A 19294-nucleotide genomic window follows, 5' to 3' on the forward strand; every position below is an offset into this window, starting at 1 on the left:
ATTTTAAATTCTGAATTGTCAAAACAGATCTCGCTTAGACATAACATTTTTAGCAACTTTGTTAACAAAGACAACCACCTGACCTTCTAAAGTAATACACTGGAAAAAGTGCTATTTTTTTTTCCAATTCATTAAGGAGAAAGAAGAAAATAGAGGATCAGATCCCTAATATTCCAAAACTGGTTCTGAAGCCTTACAGGAGTCAAACATCACTGTTCAATTTAGAAAACCAAAGAACCCACATATAATCGTACACGTGGGCAATGCAAGGATGTAAAGCAGTCTTCCTGGCACATACTGTAGGAGAGGAAAAGGTCATGTTATACAAATAAAAGATTTACATTAGTATCACAAGTATCTGGCACAGATGGCTGCAGTCTTTGCAAGGACCAGTTACAGAAGCTACCCCAAAAGAAATACTTTAGTACTCACAGGCTTCTTGTAAGAATTTTTCTCTAACACTGTCTGAGGTGCAGTTTTTACATGTTTTGATTGCAACAGCCATAGCTGGATTTTCCTGAAAGACATTATTGAGAAATAACTGAAATACGGCTTACCAAATACAGTCCACCAAAAGTTAAGTCCTTTAAAACTCTAGCAAAACTGCTTTAAAGAAAATTACTATTAACTAAAATATGTTTAGCTAAGAAATTACATTTTGAAAGCTTCAGTGTTAAAATATTAATTATAATCAAGACACCTAGTGTACAACACTTACATCTAATGCACCTAGGAAATATTTCATCTGTTTTAAACTATGTTAAATTGTACAAAATTATGACAAAAGATACTAAGTTTAACTGAATACTACTGTAAGCTTTTTGCGTTATTGAGGATGGTACACTCTTGAGAAGATTTTGCAATTGCAGAGGAAACAAGTACATATATGCCTAAAAACCACACTTGGCTTATGCTAGCAAGCAACCTGGAAAGCCACATAAAGGGCTTTTTGTGGCTCTTGCAGAGCAAAGACTGGCTATAATGTTGAACTCAAACTACAAAGGAAAGTGAAACAAAGATTTTACATATTGGCTTCACAATCAGTTCCATCAAGGGCTTAAAACCGAGTTAAACAGAACACATATTCAAAATCAGAAACAGATTTTAACATCTGATTGCTTATCTGAATACTGAAAAATGAGAAGCACTGAAGCAGCCCAAAGGAGGCCTCTTCGTTCAGGCAGCATCTTTCATCTTCTCTTGCTTTGGTGTGTTTTTCAAATACCCTTTCCATAAGTTACAGACAGCCCAGAGAAGCTGCAAGCATTTTTCTCCTGAAAAGAAGCTTTAGGTGTTTGAGCTTCACTAGTATTCAAAACACCATGACTTAACTTAGAAACTAGTATTTTTACACCTTAGAAGATATCACTCATACAAGTTCTTAATGGGTTGAAAGCAGATGAAATGTTTTAAAATTAAGCTTCTACATTAGATATAAGCCTGCTCAAGGACTAGTATGCCTTTCTTCCGACTGGGAAATTGGGAATTGTGCATTGTTTAATAAGAATATTACAAAAGAACCTGTTCCCCAAAAGGCTACAGGGTTGATGTATGTCCTCACCTAGTTTTTAAGGCCCATGAAAGCTGAAGATTCACAGTTACATTGTATATCTGCTCATGCTTGATCTATTTTAAATCTATTTTTACAGACAAACATTATCAGAATTAGAGTAATATTTATATTGTGCTTGAATGTCTATTTTCTACATTACTCACAACATAGCTCTTCAAGTTGACTTTGCAGGAAAATATTGATTAAAACCTTTCCTTATACATACGCATGACCATAAACTGACTGAAAAACTGGGGGTAAATTAAGATGATTTTATTCCCTTCTGAAATCAGGATCCAATAATCAACACTGCATGAGACCTCTGGAGGCCTGCCAGACCAAGACCTCTCCTGGTGTTATAGATCAAGTTTTTGAAACCTCTCATAATCAACTTCAGCATCAAAAGAAAGAGTTTCAGTGTCTGCAGCCAGCAAAGACTCCAGACATTTTGCAACATGAATATAGGAAAAGGCCTGATATCAGGGGTTTGCTGATCTTTTGTTTTCTTATAAGGAGACAAAACAGTGAGGATGTATCAGACGGGCAACAGTTTGTGCACTGAACAGCAAACACTCTTTTAAATGACACTCTTGGATTAATCCCACAGTAAATCAGCCTTTAAAGACAGTCTTACTTGAATTGCTTACCTCTGAGCAACAGAATCCTCTATGTATACATACATTTTCCATTCAGTATCCTATAAATACAGACTGGTTGTGCTATTTCAGGAATACCTAGTAGTAAGCAGCATTTGAGAAGAGGTGGATGCTGCACAGTCCCTAGAATAAGAACTTTCCAAGTGCAATGAACAGGGATAAATGAGATCTTTCAGATTCAAATTTGAGTTAGCAGAACAGAGGCCAGAAATCTCCACTATATTTTTGCATGCGAGCTAAATATATATATGAGGATGGAAACATTATCATGTTATTTTAACTAACCTTTTTTCTATTGTAAGATTTCTTCCAAAAGTGTAAGTTACACTCTGTGACTAGTACATTAAAATTTAATGATGATACCTTGCTGTTTTCCCTTCACATATTCAAGTGTCTTAAATGTAGTAAAATTTTATTAATAAAGTAATCAGCAGGTTGCCATTTAAAAAACTCATACTAGACACAGGACGACTGAATAAAATCTGTTTTCCAATTGAAGAAAAAGAACGGAGAGAAACAGCATTTTCAAAACAGTAGTCCCTAACAAAAGGGGTCTTTAACTGGTTTTACAGAGCGCTAGATTTATCCGCTGTGCCCCAAGTTCAGTGAAACATTACTCCTCAAGTACTCCTGTTAACTTGGACAGGATTAAATGAAAAATAAGAATCTCCCTTAATGCAAAGTATATCTGATCTGCTTTTCTAAATGAAGATATCAGAACAGACTTCAAACTTGTCTGACATACATAACATTTATCCTTATTTCTTTACTTAAATATTGCATTAAAGATTTATTTATTTAACCCACTGAGCCCAGGATGCTAACCAGCTGTTTCTGGGAAACACTGTTTCTGAAGTTAGAATTAGATTGTTGTCCACATGCATTATTACATCATCTATTGAATATCCAGACAGTTTCTTCAAATGAGAAATAAATCTTCATTTTACATGTGAAGTTGGTTGAAATGAAATAATTTTCCAGCTTTCTCTTGCCTTTTTCCACAAACTTAATTTTTCATCCATTTAAATTGTTATCATAAACTTTGTGGCTGCAGTCTAGAAAAACACATTTGTTCTGGAAGACACAGACCAAGGCACCTAAGGAATAAATTTATTTTTTATTTTATTTTTTAACTATAAAGGGTTTATTGTTTGTTTATTTTTATTTCAGAAGTGAGGCTTACCGGACTCATGTAAACTCCTTGGTGTACATCTCCAAACTGTCCTTCACCAATGCAGCGCCCCAGTTCAATTCTCTCCCTCTGAATTTCATAATCTCTGGCTATAAGAATATAATGCACTTAAAATATTAAATTTTTGATGAAGGGCAAAGAAATAATCCACAAGATACAAAACTCAAAGTCAGTCACTCAAATATCTCACATATGAGTAACTAAGATTAACATTTGCTGCACACCAACCTACACAAATGCTGTATACACACAGTGGAAACCTCTTAAACAGATGTTTGAACCAAAGCAATAAAAAAGGAATTGTGAAATCTAATTTGCTAAATTAACTACTATGCATTATTTATTTCAATGCAATAGACATAATTGAATCCTTCTTAATTATAGCTAGTAAAAGACAAAAGAACACAAATAGCCTTGGGCAATACCGATGATATTAAATACAGCCTTAGCACACATCCCTTTAGATGTTTAAGAGAACTCCACTATGTGGTATTTTAGATCTTGGAACCATCAAATGAGCCCAGAGAATTTTTAAAGAGGTAACTGCAAGAAAAAATACAGAAACAAGAGCATGGCAAATAAAGATAAAATGAAAAAGCAAATTTTTGAGTGCACTACACCTCTATCAGTGTGTAACTGAAGTAAAATTGATATGTTTTGTGGACTTATGCAATTTTGTTAACTTCGTGGTTTAACAGACTGAGAATATTACTGATAAAAATGGCTCAGTACTCCAGCAAAACATTTAATCAATTGCAACTGAATTACTTCATTTGCAATTTACTTTCTAGCAGACATGGAAAAGTATTTCAGGAATAGCAGAAAAGCATGTGCAGTATATGTTTTCACCTCTACTTTTGTTCACAGAAAAAAAATAATAGCCAACCAGCTTAGGACTTGATTTCATTAACACTACAGAAATAACATGATCTAGAGCTGGATAACAAAGTAATAAATGCCTTTTTCATTTCTTTAAGTACTGCATTTTCCTCTTTAAAATCCCAAAGCTAACTGGTTTAACTATAAATAAATAAATAATGTTTATTAAATGAAAGTGAATAGTAAACTTAAAAAATCCACATCATTCCAAATTGCAAGCATACAGGGATGGGTAAAGGGTCTCCTGTTACCTTCATCTATTCCATAGCTTTCTGCAGTGCGATTAAGAGAAAAATCAAACGCTTACTTAGATATAGCTTCTTAAAATCAAGACAAGGACAAACATTTTTTAACATTTTTTTAAAAAATGAAGAAATACACTGATGCAATTTTAAGTTTACATTAGCAGAAGTCACAGGTCTGTTCTTGTGATCTTTACTGACTCAGTCCTTTGAGAGCTGAACACTTGAGTCCACTTCAATCCACCAAAGCACTTAATGAATTTCACTTCAACAGGCCATCTCATGGGCTTTGAATTGAAGGCATACTTAAGCGTTCAGCATCATTCAGGGCTGGGCCCACAAGTAATTACTTCCATGAATTTAAATGAAAAGATTAGGGTAAAAAAAAAAATCACACAAATATGTTAACAAAAAATAAAGGATATAATTTATCACAGTACTTTTTGATCCTGCAATTATTTTAGTAGAATCATGTAGTGACTTACTGCAAGACATTCAAAACACATTGTTTATTTCTGGAAAACATATATTCTTGCTTTTCAAATATTTATATTCAAATATATATGTTTTTCAAAACATATATTCTTGCTTTTCAAATATTTTCCACAGTAGTGGAAACTATGTTGTAAACATTGAAGTGATCGCAAAACATTCCTGCCACACAGTAAACTCTAGAAATCCTCACAGAGATTCATGGTTCTTCAGCAGACCATGTAACCAGTTTAGCACCATCCTCCCCTCTTACACTAACCAAACCTGATGGTTTTGCAGGTCTGCTTATCAACAGATTATCTACTTCTACAGAAATCCTTGGTTGCCAAAACGCAACTGTAAATTCAGAGACATAGCTTTTAAAATCAGAATACTAGACTTTCACATTAAATTAGTTAGCCGTGACAGTTTAAGATTGTATTATGATTCAAATATGCCATAAGACAAAATCCTTGTGGTGACTAATGCATCTTTTTTTTACTTCAAAGATGAAGACTCAGAAGAACTTTGAGTTTTTATTTTTGTTCCTGAAGTCTTTCATCTTTAACAAAATTGCATGTGGTACAGATGACTCTTCTCTATCACGGAATTCAAAAGCAGCAAGTCTGTCACAGAGCAAGGGTGAGATACAGTTAGACAGCAATACACAGAAGCTTTCCAAATTGTTTGCTCTTATCACAGAAATCTTATCCATTCTTTCTCAAAGCGCTGTGTTCGGCATCACAATAAAAAAAATCTACATCTTGAGACATAACAGGAATTTCACTGTGAAGTCACTGACAGCAACAAAACAGAATTTGGTTTATCTGCTTCAAAACCTGAACTTGAAAAACACTGCATCTATGAGTTTTCAAAACATCGTAAAGAATGTTTTCTTTGCACACATATTACTTAAGGCTGAAATATAAGATTCAGTCCCTGCTAAGCCAAAGAAGCTTTCGGATAGAGAAGTTCCCAAGTTAACTACCATACTTACTTGATGGCATTGTATAAGTATCTTCTTCATCTATAATCTCTGCATAGTCATCTGTCTCTGTAAAGGGAGGAATTCAAGAGTTTCGGGAAAAGCAGATGAAAACAATTCTCCAGAACAGTATCTCTAATTTATCAAGGCTGATATGTCACAACCCCCAACTTCAACATTGCTGGGACGCATTTACAATAGCATGAATAAAACTTGCTCATGCATAATTTATGGTATGATAATGACCTCAGTGCCAATTATACTACGTCACATAGATGCATTCAAGAAGGAATAAAAGGAAGATTCATTTATATTCGAAAAAGTTTAAGTTCTGTAATTGAAACCCATCTAAACTGTTGACTTAAAAAGATAACCTTTTTAACAGCAATTCCACTGCAGTAAGGGGAAAACATTATTAACAGATCATATTGCTTTACTTTCAATAAAGTGTGAATAATAGTTTGCTAGGTTTTTATGTCAAACAGGCAGAACAGACAGTAAAGATGTTCCAGGGCAGCATTTACCTACTGTCAGTGTGGCAAGGTGAGTTATTTTCCATAGACTCTTCTAGAGCATAAAGATCTTTTAAGTCACACTCTCGTTTTAAACCCATTTTTCTTGTATTAGTCTCAATTTTCCTCGTTCAGTGGAAATTCACTGCCAGTTTTGCTGACAAGAATCAACATCTCATGGACAGTGTGTGAAAACAATCAGTTCTAAAAATTTTCAGAAAAATGACAGTGTATTTCTTCCTCTGTTTAAAATTTAAGACTTTTACATTATCTGTTCTCAAAATGGTTTAAATGGTGTCAAGTCATATCAGAAGGTCCTTCTCTTGCTCTGAGGAACTTCCAGCATGTCTAGGTCATTTCCTAATGGTCAGACAAATTTCTCCAACGGTCATAAACCCAGTCTACAAGTGAGATATGTTTTCCCTTCAAGGCTGTTAAATTCTCCTCACCAACTTTAAATGCATAGAGAGGTTCTCAAAATTGAATAATTTCAAGTCCAGTATGCAGTTTTCATGGGTTGGTTTCAGGTGATCACATATTGGGCCACCTCTGAAAGGCATGACTTACTCCCTCTTTTTTCCCTATCTGCCCTGGAGCATATGTCTATTCCTACAACTCCCTGGCATCATTTCTCGAGGTATGATTTCTGAACAGCAAATGGGACAAAGCCACAGTGAGACTGGAAAGAAGGATGGGATGATCCGTTTTGGCAGCAGCCCTCAGTTCAACCAACTTAAGCCAACTCTGAAACCAGAGCAAGGCTCATAAATATTACACACATACATAAACAAGAGGCTTAATTTTCATACAAACTGAATATTCAACAATCAGGAAACTACAGGCTGCCTATAACCTTTGAAGTTCAACACACTTCAGTGAGTAAATGATCCAAACTTCGTATTACTTAAATAAAATTAAAGCTATTTTTCTTTCAAACTCCTGTAGGAATATACCACGTCTTGTAAAAACAGAATCAGGAAATTCTATACCATTTAAATTTTTCCTAGGCAATTTCTATTTAGGACACAGCAAAACAGAGTCACCTAATGAAATTTCAGTAAATTATAAAGGAAGTGCACAATTCTAAACAGGCAGCATACTCCAGAGGCACTAATCTCTTTCTTGGTATTTTTTTTTTCCTCCCTACATTATGACCTGATGTTTTTGTAGAAAATAAGCCCAAGTTTGATCTAAAAAATAAGCATACATTTGAAAGAAATCATCATTGTGACACCAATGTGATGGGGATAAAACACTCTGTTTCCTTGTAATACTGTGGTAAGATGCTTTTAACTTTTGTTAAGTATGATATATATCAACTATTGTTACAAGCCAGTATTGGTGGATACCAGAAAGTTCTTATTCTATGTAAAAAAAATGGACTGAATGAAAGGTATTATAAACATATTTGAGAAGAATTTAAAAAGCTTGGAAACTAGAACTGGTGCCACACTGGTCTTTAAAAAACCAAAACATTTTTCACACTAGATTATGGAACAGTCCTTGCAAAATGTGATAAATGGCTTGGCTTGTTCACCTCTCTATTTTAAATTAATGAAGTTAGTTCATAATAAAAGCATTATCAGAACACCGCAGAGCACTTTACATTATTTTGATACATTGCCTAAAACCATCCTGAAACTAAAAGGGTCTTCAGTCGTCAATCCAAATAAATTAAATGTATGCAATTAACTAAACAAATATTTTTTGTTACACATTTAACACTCTGGAGAGGAACAGATACTAAGAATTAAAAAAATAATTCCTATACATGTCTGGCATTGTTTCTGGGAATTAGAGGAAAATTCAATCAAGGCATTAAAGTGATGCGCTCAAAGTGTTCTGCAACAAAGATAACTGACCTCTCTCACATGCAGTCTTTAGCCCATGATTAGAGTCATACAGTATGAGACTACTACCAAGTCTGCTAAGACTATGACTATGTCTGCTAAGAGATATTCCAGAACCCACACGGAGCCTAAAGCAAAACTCAGCTGGGCAAGGCTCTCCAGGCTGCTTTACCAAGAAGGATGTGCTATAGCAGTCTCAAGAACTAAGCACTTGCAACAAAGAAGTGATTCCAGGAGATGTTCTATCTTCGAGGCCCTTGGTAAGTCTAAAAAACCCTAAGATTTAAAAATAGGGCTCATCACTGCTGCTCTCTTGCACATTTTAAAACCAGCACTGAACTTTTCACTTGTTGGTCAACCCCAGATTCTTCTAAGATGGAAAAATGATAGGCTACTGTTGGACAAAGATACACTGTTGGTGGTACAGGTGAATGAGCCAATTTGAGCTTTACTAAATCTAAATGCATTTATTAAACAGTAGAAAAAAACATCTTAGGATATTAAATCCATAATAGCTAATCCATGATCTTAACCACCTGTTTGAAATTCCCCTTTTCATGATTTTTTCCCATTTAGCGGAGCCTGTAATTTATAAAAGATAAGCACCAATAAAAAGTTATGTAGGGTTAGTATCTGAAATACCATTTCTGAATTTATGACAGAAAAAATATCGTTTGAGTTTTTAATGTTTAAGAAAAGAAAGAAAACTGGGGTACTATCATCTTTGATTTGTAGCTCAAGGAGAGAAAGGAGATGAGAAGTTATACACCCCTTTACATTTTGCTGAGGAAGGCCACAAGACATTATCTCTACTTCTTACTGCCTTCCTTTGCATACTGATTAATGCCCTTTTAGTACCTCCTACTTACAAGAATAAAGATACAACCACTATCAGTAGTAGCAGTTTGATTTTTTCCAACATCAGATGGAATCCTTTCAAAAACTAGCTAAAAAATCTCTTAAAAAAAACAAAACCAAAACCCAACTTGTTTTCAGAGGCTAGCAAGTCAGTATTTTTTAGAAAAAAAGAAAGAAAGTCTGGACAAGTTAAATATTTTAGAATAAGTTTTGAAATTTTGAAGAAAACATTAAAATCTGTCTTTAAAATTAGCAGTTTGAGTAGCCAAAACCTGATCAATATTTCATGTATTCAATCTACATTAATCTATCTTGTATAGCTTCTTTTTATGCAAGGAGCCATAGCGGACTACAGAGCACTTTGATGCTACCATGCCTTTAGAGCATCACTTAGTAGACTCATTTCTCACGTGTTACATCCATTGATCTTACCCACTGAGCAAAAAAATTTTGTGATACAAACATTTCAATCAAACTGAATGGACACTCTTGCAAACCTATAAACCTTCTTTGCATCATGCCAGAACTCTCATTGCAAATGCATGCAATACCACATCCCTGCATGTTTGAAATAGTTTTTCCTTTCCCAATTCCAGTTTAGCAGAAAGTGTTAGTTGCACAGCCTGTAAAGTACAATATTTATCGGCTAATGTCCAAAGCAGACTGCTTTTTCATACTAAAATCTGTGTAAAATTTATTACTGAAATGTGCATTAAGTGGTATATGGATACAAATGTTGCATATTGCACGTTAGTAACACACAGACTAGAAAACATATTACCGTCCCCACTAATTTCATCTGCAGATCCAGGTGGCATGCAAGGAGAGAGAAAAACAGAGGGGGAGAGAGAAGGGACAGAGAAGGGGGAGGGGAAAATATACTATTAAATTCATGAGTAATCCAAAAGTATTCAGACTGCAGTTATATTATATACCTGACTCAAGAGAAACTAGAAAAGTAGCAGAATTTAAGACTTCTCACCTAAAACCCAAGGGACAAAGATACGTTCTAAGAAGCTTGTATGATGAAACAGAGTTAATGATCTTCAAACATGAATTTACACAAAAATTAAATTTGGGAGTGGAACTATTTTAATGCACTGTTAAGAAATGCCGATTTCTGGTTTAAGTCAATACTTCACTACAAAACAGATCTCCTACAGCCAGATGAGTCAGTTCAATTTGACTTTACACACACACTTATGACTTTGGATAACTAGAGTTGGTGTTCACCCTTTCAAAGGAAATGCACTCCTGTGCTATCACTAACACATGAGTAAGAAATGGGACCATCTAACTAGTAATTATACAGAGCATACTGCAGTTACATAAAGCTGAGATTTAAACAAGTGGCAAACAGAGAAACTCTACTGGGAAGCTGTTCAAACGAGCACAATACTCCACGTTTATGGTAGCGGCCCTATTCCACACCAATACCCACAGCACAAGCTGATGCACTTTAGACATTATTTATAAATAAAAGGAAAATAGGCATTAACGTTGTAAAAGTAATGCACCTATTACTCCAATTCTTCTTACCCCTAACAAAGCCAAACTGGTCCAGACCAAATGCTGAACCAGTATGCAGCCAAAAGCATCACTGTAGTCAATACTTAAATGAAAGTGATCTTAGCTGATGCTTATTGTTGCTATTCTATTTCATACATAAGCATGCTGTATCAGGGGTCCAAGAATGAAGTAAAAATATATTAACCAAAAACCCCATAGGTATACAGGGGCTGCATAGCTGTACAAATGAAATTATTAATATGTTTGTCATTGTAGAAGATGATGCTTAAAACTAAGTCCCCCATAAAAATGGGGACCAGCAAGTTTATGACACTGCATGAAAATCCAATTCAATAGGAGGAAAGGTGTAGCAGAAATGTCATTAAATTATTCTTGGAACTCTGTTTACCTGAGGCTAAAGTAGTTTAAAAACAGTAACTGAGTTAGTATATTCAGCTTTTGGGTTAACAAGGCAGCCTATACAAAGAGCAGTGCAGTACCCTTAGGCGGCGACTCATGGGAACAGAAGACGAAAGGGAGAAAGCGTCTAGCTTTCTTTACTTTATGCTGACAGTGATTGACTCCTTTACAAAGAGGCAAGAAAAGGAAAGAGAAAAACAGAAACAAATTATTTGAAAATAAAAGAAAGGAGACTGGAGAGAACATCTACAATGAATGAACATAAAAGTAAAGGTTTACATTACAATTCTGTATCGCAAATGGATATATGAATGTTGTTGAAACTCTAAAGCATATTTGGTATTTTCCTTCAAATTCCTTTCTACAGCAAAGTTATTTTAATTTTTAAAAGTGAGACTAGAATCTATTAAAGTCAGCTTTTGCCAACTATAGATATCATCCATTGACAACACAAAGAACACTGTTTATCCCAGAAGCGTAACTTGCTTTTGCAAGCTCCCCATCTAATTTCTACTAGACTGTGCTATAGCTAAATTCTGATTTAAGTGGCAGTCAGCGGACTTAAAACATGGACGTATTGATTTTCTGGACCCTTAAAAGAACTTAACACAAAACAAGTATTTCACATAGCAGGGTAACATAGAACAAGGAAAAACACAGTTTCTCTGTCCCACTGAAATACAACACTGACATAATATTTTCTGATCTGAAATCTGCCACTAGAGTTTTATCCCCAGTGCAGAACTGTCTTACCAACTGACATTCTAGCTCTCCAAGGATCTCCGGGCGAACGCCCCATGGTACTGTCCTCACCATCCCCTCTCCTAGTCACCTTACTGCATTTAATTAGCAAAGTAGTTATCAGGAGGAGAGAGATTTTTGAGTAGGAGAAAATACAAAGAAGCCACAACTGATTTCACAGGGTGAGAAAGTAGGACACAAGACGACACTGAGAACCTGAGGATAGCTGCTCCTTTTATTTCTCTTGATATTTGTTCGCTCCTCTCTGCTTTCCTCTTTTCCCTCTCTCCTCTATCTCAGGAAATGTGAGAGGTGGTTTAAAAAGCCAATCAACTAAAAACCTCCGTCTTGTTGCTGGTAGTCCTTCACAGTCAAAACTGGAGTGAGGTCCAACCACCCTGAGTTATACAGGCTGGAGGTCCAGGTGTTAAAAGAGAAGCCTAGTACCACAGAAGCAGCATACTGGCACAGCATACTAGTCAGTCGTGGGAGGAGAGGGGAAGGGTGGAAAAGGAGAATTACCTTTTAATAAAAATAACTTCACATTTGCCATAGATTCTGGAAACCTAAGAACCATCAAAGCAGCTATACTTACACAAAAGCACCACCTTATACACAGTTGTGCAGTTTTTAATGGCCAGATTTTGAGGGATAATGTGCAGAATTTTTTTAAAGGTGTATTAAGTGTGTTCAATCACTGTCCAATCTGGAGGCTGCATGTTGAAATTCATGCATGCAAATCTAATGGGTAACACACTACTATGTACAACCCATTCTTTGCTAAGACAGCAATTTTAATCCAGAGTTGAAACAAGTGGGTGATATTTATCATTGTATCCTAAACAGCAAAAAAGTACCATTGAAAAAACTGCTGGGGTGATTAAACAAACAGAAATCATTCATCAATTGTAAAAAAGTGCATGTCATTGAAAATGACAGAACATTAATCAGATTCAATGCTAAAAACTAGAACAGGTGCAAGGAGGGCAAAATTATTGAGTAAATTAGTGTATCAGTATTTCCATGTATACCACATTACTGCAATCCTAGGGATTTATCTTCCTAACATCACACGGCACAATTTTCAGCACTATCATTCTAACAAAAACCTGAGATAACATTCATGAAAAGCTTTAGACATAGTATGAAACAAAAGAAAAAAATACTAGAGCCATTTTAAGAGACTACTGAAAAGGTATTGAAATGAGAATAAAGGAATCCAATACTCCATACTGAAACAGAAGAACAGGTATAGAGTCACTGGAAGCAATGCAAGCTATCTAAAAGGGAAGAGATGTTTCAACTCTTGACCCGTCTGCTCAGGCTACAAAGCTAATTTAAGCTTGAAATGCTGAAATGCTGTTTACTCTCACATTAATATATGGGTAGCAGAAGCTGACTGAAACCTAACTAACCTATTTCATATGAAGGGCACATTGAAATGACAAAGGTGGTTTTAATTCATGAGGTACATGTCATGATGCCCTGAGATACGCAGTCCAACTTGTCTTTTGCATTTCAAAATTTGCCTTTATGATTTATTGTATAAAGTTTGTTCAACTATTCTGCCAGACTAAATGGAAGACTACTTTGTCTTAAACTTATCACATCGTCAAGTCTAGCTACAAAAGAAAGTTTATTTAGGTAGAGTTGATTCTAAGTTTAAAAAAAAAAGACGTTCCACCACTTTTTCAGGACCTTATAGAGTACCTGCTTGAAATTAACTCTACTTAGAGATTTCCACCATTCCACACCAGCTTCCAGCCAGGACACCACCGCCATCTACCTAAATGCCCATAAAGCTCAGAAATGCTGCTGAAGACTTCACTGGACTTCTTTTTTTATTTAGTTCCTCTTCTCAATACTAAATATTCACTAAAATGACTGTGTATAAAAAGAACAAATCACTTGCTATGCAACAGACTATGTTAGAAAGGAATTGACCAGGACAGAGGGCAGTTACTACTGGAGCTCCTCGTTAGGACTGTATGAGCAGATAACCAACACTGGAAGGCTGAAACTGATAAAGTCCCATTCTATTTTAGTCATACATTCCCCAACCAGTTTGAGGAAAAGCCCTGAAAAAAATCTGTAGAAGGAATAAATCTATTTGTTTTCAAGCTTTTGAAATCAAATTAGTACTATGCAGTTGTCACATCAAATATGTTTATACATAAACGACAACCTCCCAAACCTAATACTTCATGGAACATTTCTTTACTCTTATGACAGCGTCATTACTAGCAAAGCAAAAGTGTCTCCTCAAATCAAATGAATGGATCACAAAGGAGGAGCGTAGGAGGGGAAGAACTCTTTAACCAACAACACAGACTGATGAAATCAATGCAGTAACTTCCTAGGCACTGATACAGAGGAAATCTGTTTTGACTGTCTCCACTGGTCTCCTCCATTCTGGTCTTATGCATGAAAAGAAGCATTTTAGTCAGTCTAAAATACAAAAAGATAAGAACACCGCTCTACTCAACTGTGATGGGAATCTGAAATATTGTAATTTATTAGCATTAAGGGTATTTTTAACTGTATTATCTTATTAATCAGTGGAATAGCTGGGCGAGTTAAGAAGCAAGTAACTCCCTTCGTGAACTTGGAGACTAATGACCTGCTCAAGGTTTTTAAAATTAATCCACAGTAAACCTTAGGCTTGAATGTCTCCCAGTCCTGTGACCATATGGCAGAGCTACAGCTGTACAGAGCTTTTATATTCCTCTAATTACTTAGTAATTTGAATCTATAACTATGTAATTTATGCTAAGACTTTTAGTCTTTATTTTCAGAAGTGAGCTGTAGAGTACGACATAACTGAGCTAGCAGACACAGTCATAAGCACTCAAGATACAATTTTTCATCTTAAAAATCTACTTGCACTTTTCAGCATTGTCTTTTTGAGTGACTTGATAAAATGAACATGAAAAAAAACCCAAACAACTTTATAACCTCAAGCAAAGAACACCCTTTTCCCCTACTAATTCAAATTGAACTAGGAAATGCAAGTCTTACACAAGAAACTCTTTCAGAGTTGAGTGCAGGGCAGACCTTCATTTTGAGCACAGGAATCATGAAACAGAGCATGCACTGTGCTTTGCAAGCAGAAGTGATTCAATAAAATTGTATTCGTCTTTCCACCCTTGCTCACAAGCTTTGCTTGTGATCAGCCCGCATCACTTACCTGTACATGCAGGCCCTTTCATATGCTGACATCTCCTTCACTAAGAACATTTTAAAGTGTTGTAATAATGAAATCAGGTGAATATTTTTTTTTTTTCCCCTCCTGTTTGTTGTGTTTTGACATTTGGCTCCTGCTATATTTCAGTTTGTTCTAGGTAACCTACCGGAATACTTTCTCACGGATTACCATATAATTTTTATATATACCATATAATTTTTTTCTGCATGCTAAAAATCTCACTTAAATCATGCTTATCTCCTTCAAAAGAGAATTTTTTTCATTCAAATTGAAATTTCAGTTCAGTGGTATGACTAAATTGGCAACTAGTTCAAACAGGATCTGCTCATAAGTAGCACCTTAGAGAACTCTCATGCCACTTCAGCGCCATGATCAGGAGTTAACCACAGCATGCGATTTAAGTGTAATGATATCATACTCTAAACCAGTGATTCTAAGGCAGAATCTGGAAACTTGCTGAGAAGCCCCTCTTTCAAGATGCTAAAATCCTTCAGTTCCTGTAAGGAAGCTCTCTCCCAGAGACCTGATTTCTCCTTCACAGGGCATGTTACTGGATATACCTAAACCATGGGGTGCAGTTATAATTTCTTACAGAGTCACAATATGCAAACAATTTTTCCCCTCTATATAGAGACAATGGCACAACAGCATTATTAGAAACTTATGCCATTTTATTACCATGCACTTAGAGCTACACCCCTTTTTACTCTAAAATGCTACTTGTGTTAATAACAACAGCCATGCCAGCTAGGGAACAAGATGACAAACAAATTTCTCTTTAAGGTACCTACTTCCCTATTAAAGGTGTGTGTCCTGGGGCCTGTTACGTAGATGGCTTGAACAGCCTGCCTTAACATCTGAAACAGCGATCATATTTTTAAATACCTTTCAATTTCCTTCACCAAGTAAGCACACACTAAAGCTGCAAAACCAGCACCCACTTGGAACCAAGACCAACCCTGTGGCAGGCCCTAAAAAACCCCTTCAGGCACATGCCTTGTACTGGCTCCAGCAGTATGTCTCATCTTCTTCCTTACTGTCATCTTTCCAGTTAGAGCTCCCTCCCCACAAACACGTTATTTTATTCTGCAGTACCTGAATATCCAAATGCCAAGAGTAACTGCTTAGAATCACAAAATCATTTAGGTTGGAAAAGACCCTTAAAGATCTTCAAGTCCAACTGTAAACCTAACAATGCCAAGAACATAACATTGCCAAGACTTGTTCAATACTCTGCTTGTTCAATACTCGCTGAAACAAGTCAGTCTGAAATGTCATATTCTGTAGCACTGCACGTAAAGTAACGTTTGAGCTATGATTAAAAAAATTTATGTCCACAGAATTCTCTAGTGCAAAGGACTTAGTCAAGGGATGCAAAAGCATATTTATTCTTCCTAGTCATATTTATATAAGCGAGGATGAGGCAGAAGAAGCCAAAGAACTCTGTGTCAGAAAGAATTTATGCAAAAAGGGAGCAAGGACACTACAGCTTTATTGATTTCATTTTATAAAGAACTTTTTATACTATATAATTGACTAGGTAAATTATTATTTTTGGAAATATGTGTATCAGGAAATATATGCATCACCTTACTAAGGCTAATGCTTGCTATTTCAAAACAAACTGCTGGCCAAAACAAGTTCCTGTAGACTAGAGCAGAGCATTTTAACATGGTGACTCCAAGCAAAACAGCAGGAAATCTAGTCAATAAAATTACAGTAAACTGGTATGCTGCTTCTTACAAATTTGATATACTATTTGCACAGAGCAAATAGTTTAGCCTTACTGTTTCCTGAGTGTACACTCTTGGCTAAATACATAGAATTCTTTTTTAATGTAAACACCGAAGTAGAGGGAGAAGGAGACAAAAGTTGGAACTATCTACCTATTAGCTAAAACACTCATTGATTCTGGTGAATCACTGCAACTTAAACGAAAACATCAAATGTATACCAAAGAAATCTAAAATCCAACTCATTTAATTGTGCTTGTTATTTATATTTATTTATAAAACTACACACACACAAATGTAAAATTTGAGGGATAGAATTATTACTATGCTTTAAAAAAATGGGGGAAATCTCGCAGGCATCTTACTTGCACACAGTGAAAGACAGTGCCCACTGCAAGGAACATCTAATTTGGAGAAGGCAGGCAGACAAATAATACCAGAAGAAACAGGAACAGAAGCATGCAGTAAGAGGCGTGTGGTGAAACCTGGTTCAGTGGCACACACCCGTAAGAGAATACATCTTGGCTCCCAGGTCCAGCAATCTGCTGCTTTGGATTCCTGAAACCAACTTCACCCTTCACTAGTTTGAAAAGGCCTTTATTTAGAGAGAAAAAAAAAGTATTTAAAAACCTTCTATCTTTGTATGCTTTGGAATATTGAAATACTTGGAAAGAACAAGCTTTCACTTCACTAGACCAGAAATATTGCAGAAAGAAAGACAAGGTGTCTTTCATTAACAGGCTCATTTTTAAACCTACAAAACTTCAGACAAACACCTGAACTTTTAGACCACCAAACTGTGTTCTGCACTGGTTTTTGGCTATTGCCGGCTTCCCCAAATTGTGGTGAGGAATTCACTGTGAAGCCTTCCTTTAGAACTAAGGGCATTAATACTACAAATATGTCTGACTGCTTAATTTTCCTCCTGAATGCCTATCTCAGATTTTTGCTATTTAGCTTTAGCATCGGGAGAGGCCTAAACAAATGGGAGCAATCTCACTGAAAACAAATGGCAGAGTTAATTTATGATTTAAACCATCAAAGGCGTGAAGGATGTTACAGCTGTCAGTAAGTTATAAAAGCTCGTCTTGTTTGAAGCCCTTAGCTCTAAGTCATTTAAATGTCACCAGAGAAAAGCTCTTATTCTGCAAACCAAGATAGCATCACCCACAGCTGGCTTTGCACTGGATGCTGTCAGCTGTCAGACTCTGCTGACCTGCAACTCTTGGGTTAACTGAACATTATGTACATCTGTTGCCTGTGTTGTTCCATACCGATGTATCAGTTACATGTGACAACAGGAGCGACACTTCTTCACATCTACATGAAGTATTAGTTCATTTATAAGAAGTTGATTCCTCTGGGGACCCAGATTCTTACAGAAAGCACCTCCTGAGGAAAAACCCTTATGATGCAACTTCATCTCAACAATCTGTCTGTGGTTTAAATATACTGACATCCATGCCACACTCAACGCATTTCAAATAATCTTGGGGCAAAAAACCCCAACAACAAAAAAAGTCTATCTGTGTTCTATGTACCCTTATTATATTAAAAGTACAACAAACCCTTGAGACTGAATAATAAATGCAATGGCTTGAATCACTCCAGTATTATGTCACTGTTTCCAGTGGTTTGTAAGACGGTATAAAAAACAAGCATTAAGCACAATGATTTCATTGTGAGAAGATATAAAACCTTACTACAATACAAGAAAAATACCTAATTGGTTTTGATTTTGCTATTAGAAAGAAAGGGAAGGACATCTTCTGGTTTAATTTTATTCTTTTGCTTATGGCATCAAAAGCCAGCTTTGCACCTTACAGCTTCTGTGACACTGACTTGAACAACCAGCTCATCTTCAGCATTGCTACTTCTGTCTCTTATGTGGTGCTACAGCAAAGCTCACATTTGCCCATCATTCACCTTTATGTGACTCCCTAAATGCCAGAGTTATGTAGTATTACAACTAACTTCCCTACATTAATATCAAAACACTACTTCAAAAAAGCGGAGGAGTTGTGCTCTGAGACACAAGAGTACTTCAGATATACTGCATCAAGCAAAAGACACCTAAATTTGCAAAGTCAAAGTGACAGCAATAAAGGATCATGAAGCAAGCGTTTATTACTGCTTTTAATAGTAAAAGTATATCAGCATTCTTAGAAAAATTGAAAGGGTGAAAATTTGAGGTGGCAGGGGAGTACAACTTTTTGTCCGAGGATTAGCTTTTTTTGCGTGAGAGGGGTGATTAAAAAACACAGCATTAATCACTTAAGAACTTTCAACTTTTTCTAACAGCTAACATGAGCCACACAGGCAAGAATGCTGACCATGCTTCATCTACCTTATCTACCATGCTTGCTTGATAGGTGCTGAAGGAAGAAGAGCTGCTATTTGACTCTGAGAGGTAACAGTAACTGATGAGGCTCTATTACACCTCTGCAGCTTGATAGACATTTTAATTCCAGATCCTCTCATCTATTTTC

General features: G+C 35.9%; 1 protein-coding gene across 8 annotated transcripts in view; it reads right to left on the reverse strand.

Annotated features, from left to right (window-relative positions):
- The window catches only part of PTK2 (protein tyrosine kinase 2), a 224281-nt gene that overhangs the window by 48669 nt on the left and 156318 nt on the right, over positions 1-19294 (reverse strand). For 6 of the 8 annotated variants that reach the window (XM_075024018.1, XM_075024020.1, XM_075024019.1 and 3 more), the window contains 6 exons: positions 11207-11290; positions 9979-9996; positions 5990-6046; positions 4531-4551; positions 3392-3489; positions 433-517 (listed from right to left, as the gene is read on the reverse strand). In XM_075024018.1, the coding sequence (XP_074880119.1) occupies positions 433-517; positions 3392-3489; positions 4531-4551; positions 5990-6046; positions 9979-9996; positions 11207-11290 (363 nt within the window). The remainder of the gene's footprint in view (positions 1-432; positions 518-3391; positions 3490-4530; positions 4552-5989; positions 6047-9978; positions 9997-11206; positions 11291-19294) is intronic. The other 2 variants (XM_075024016.1, XM_075024017.1) reach the window with 2 other exon arrangements.

The sequence above is a fragment of the Buteo buteo genome, chromosome 3 (genome assembly GCF_964188355.1).
Source record: "Buteo buteo chromosome 3, bButBut1.hap1.1, whole genome shotgun sequence".
In the NCBI taxonomy this organism is placed as follows: Eukaryota; Metazoa; Chordata; class Aves; order Accipitriformes; family Accipitridae; genus Buteo; species Buteo buteo.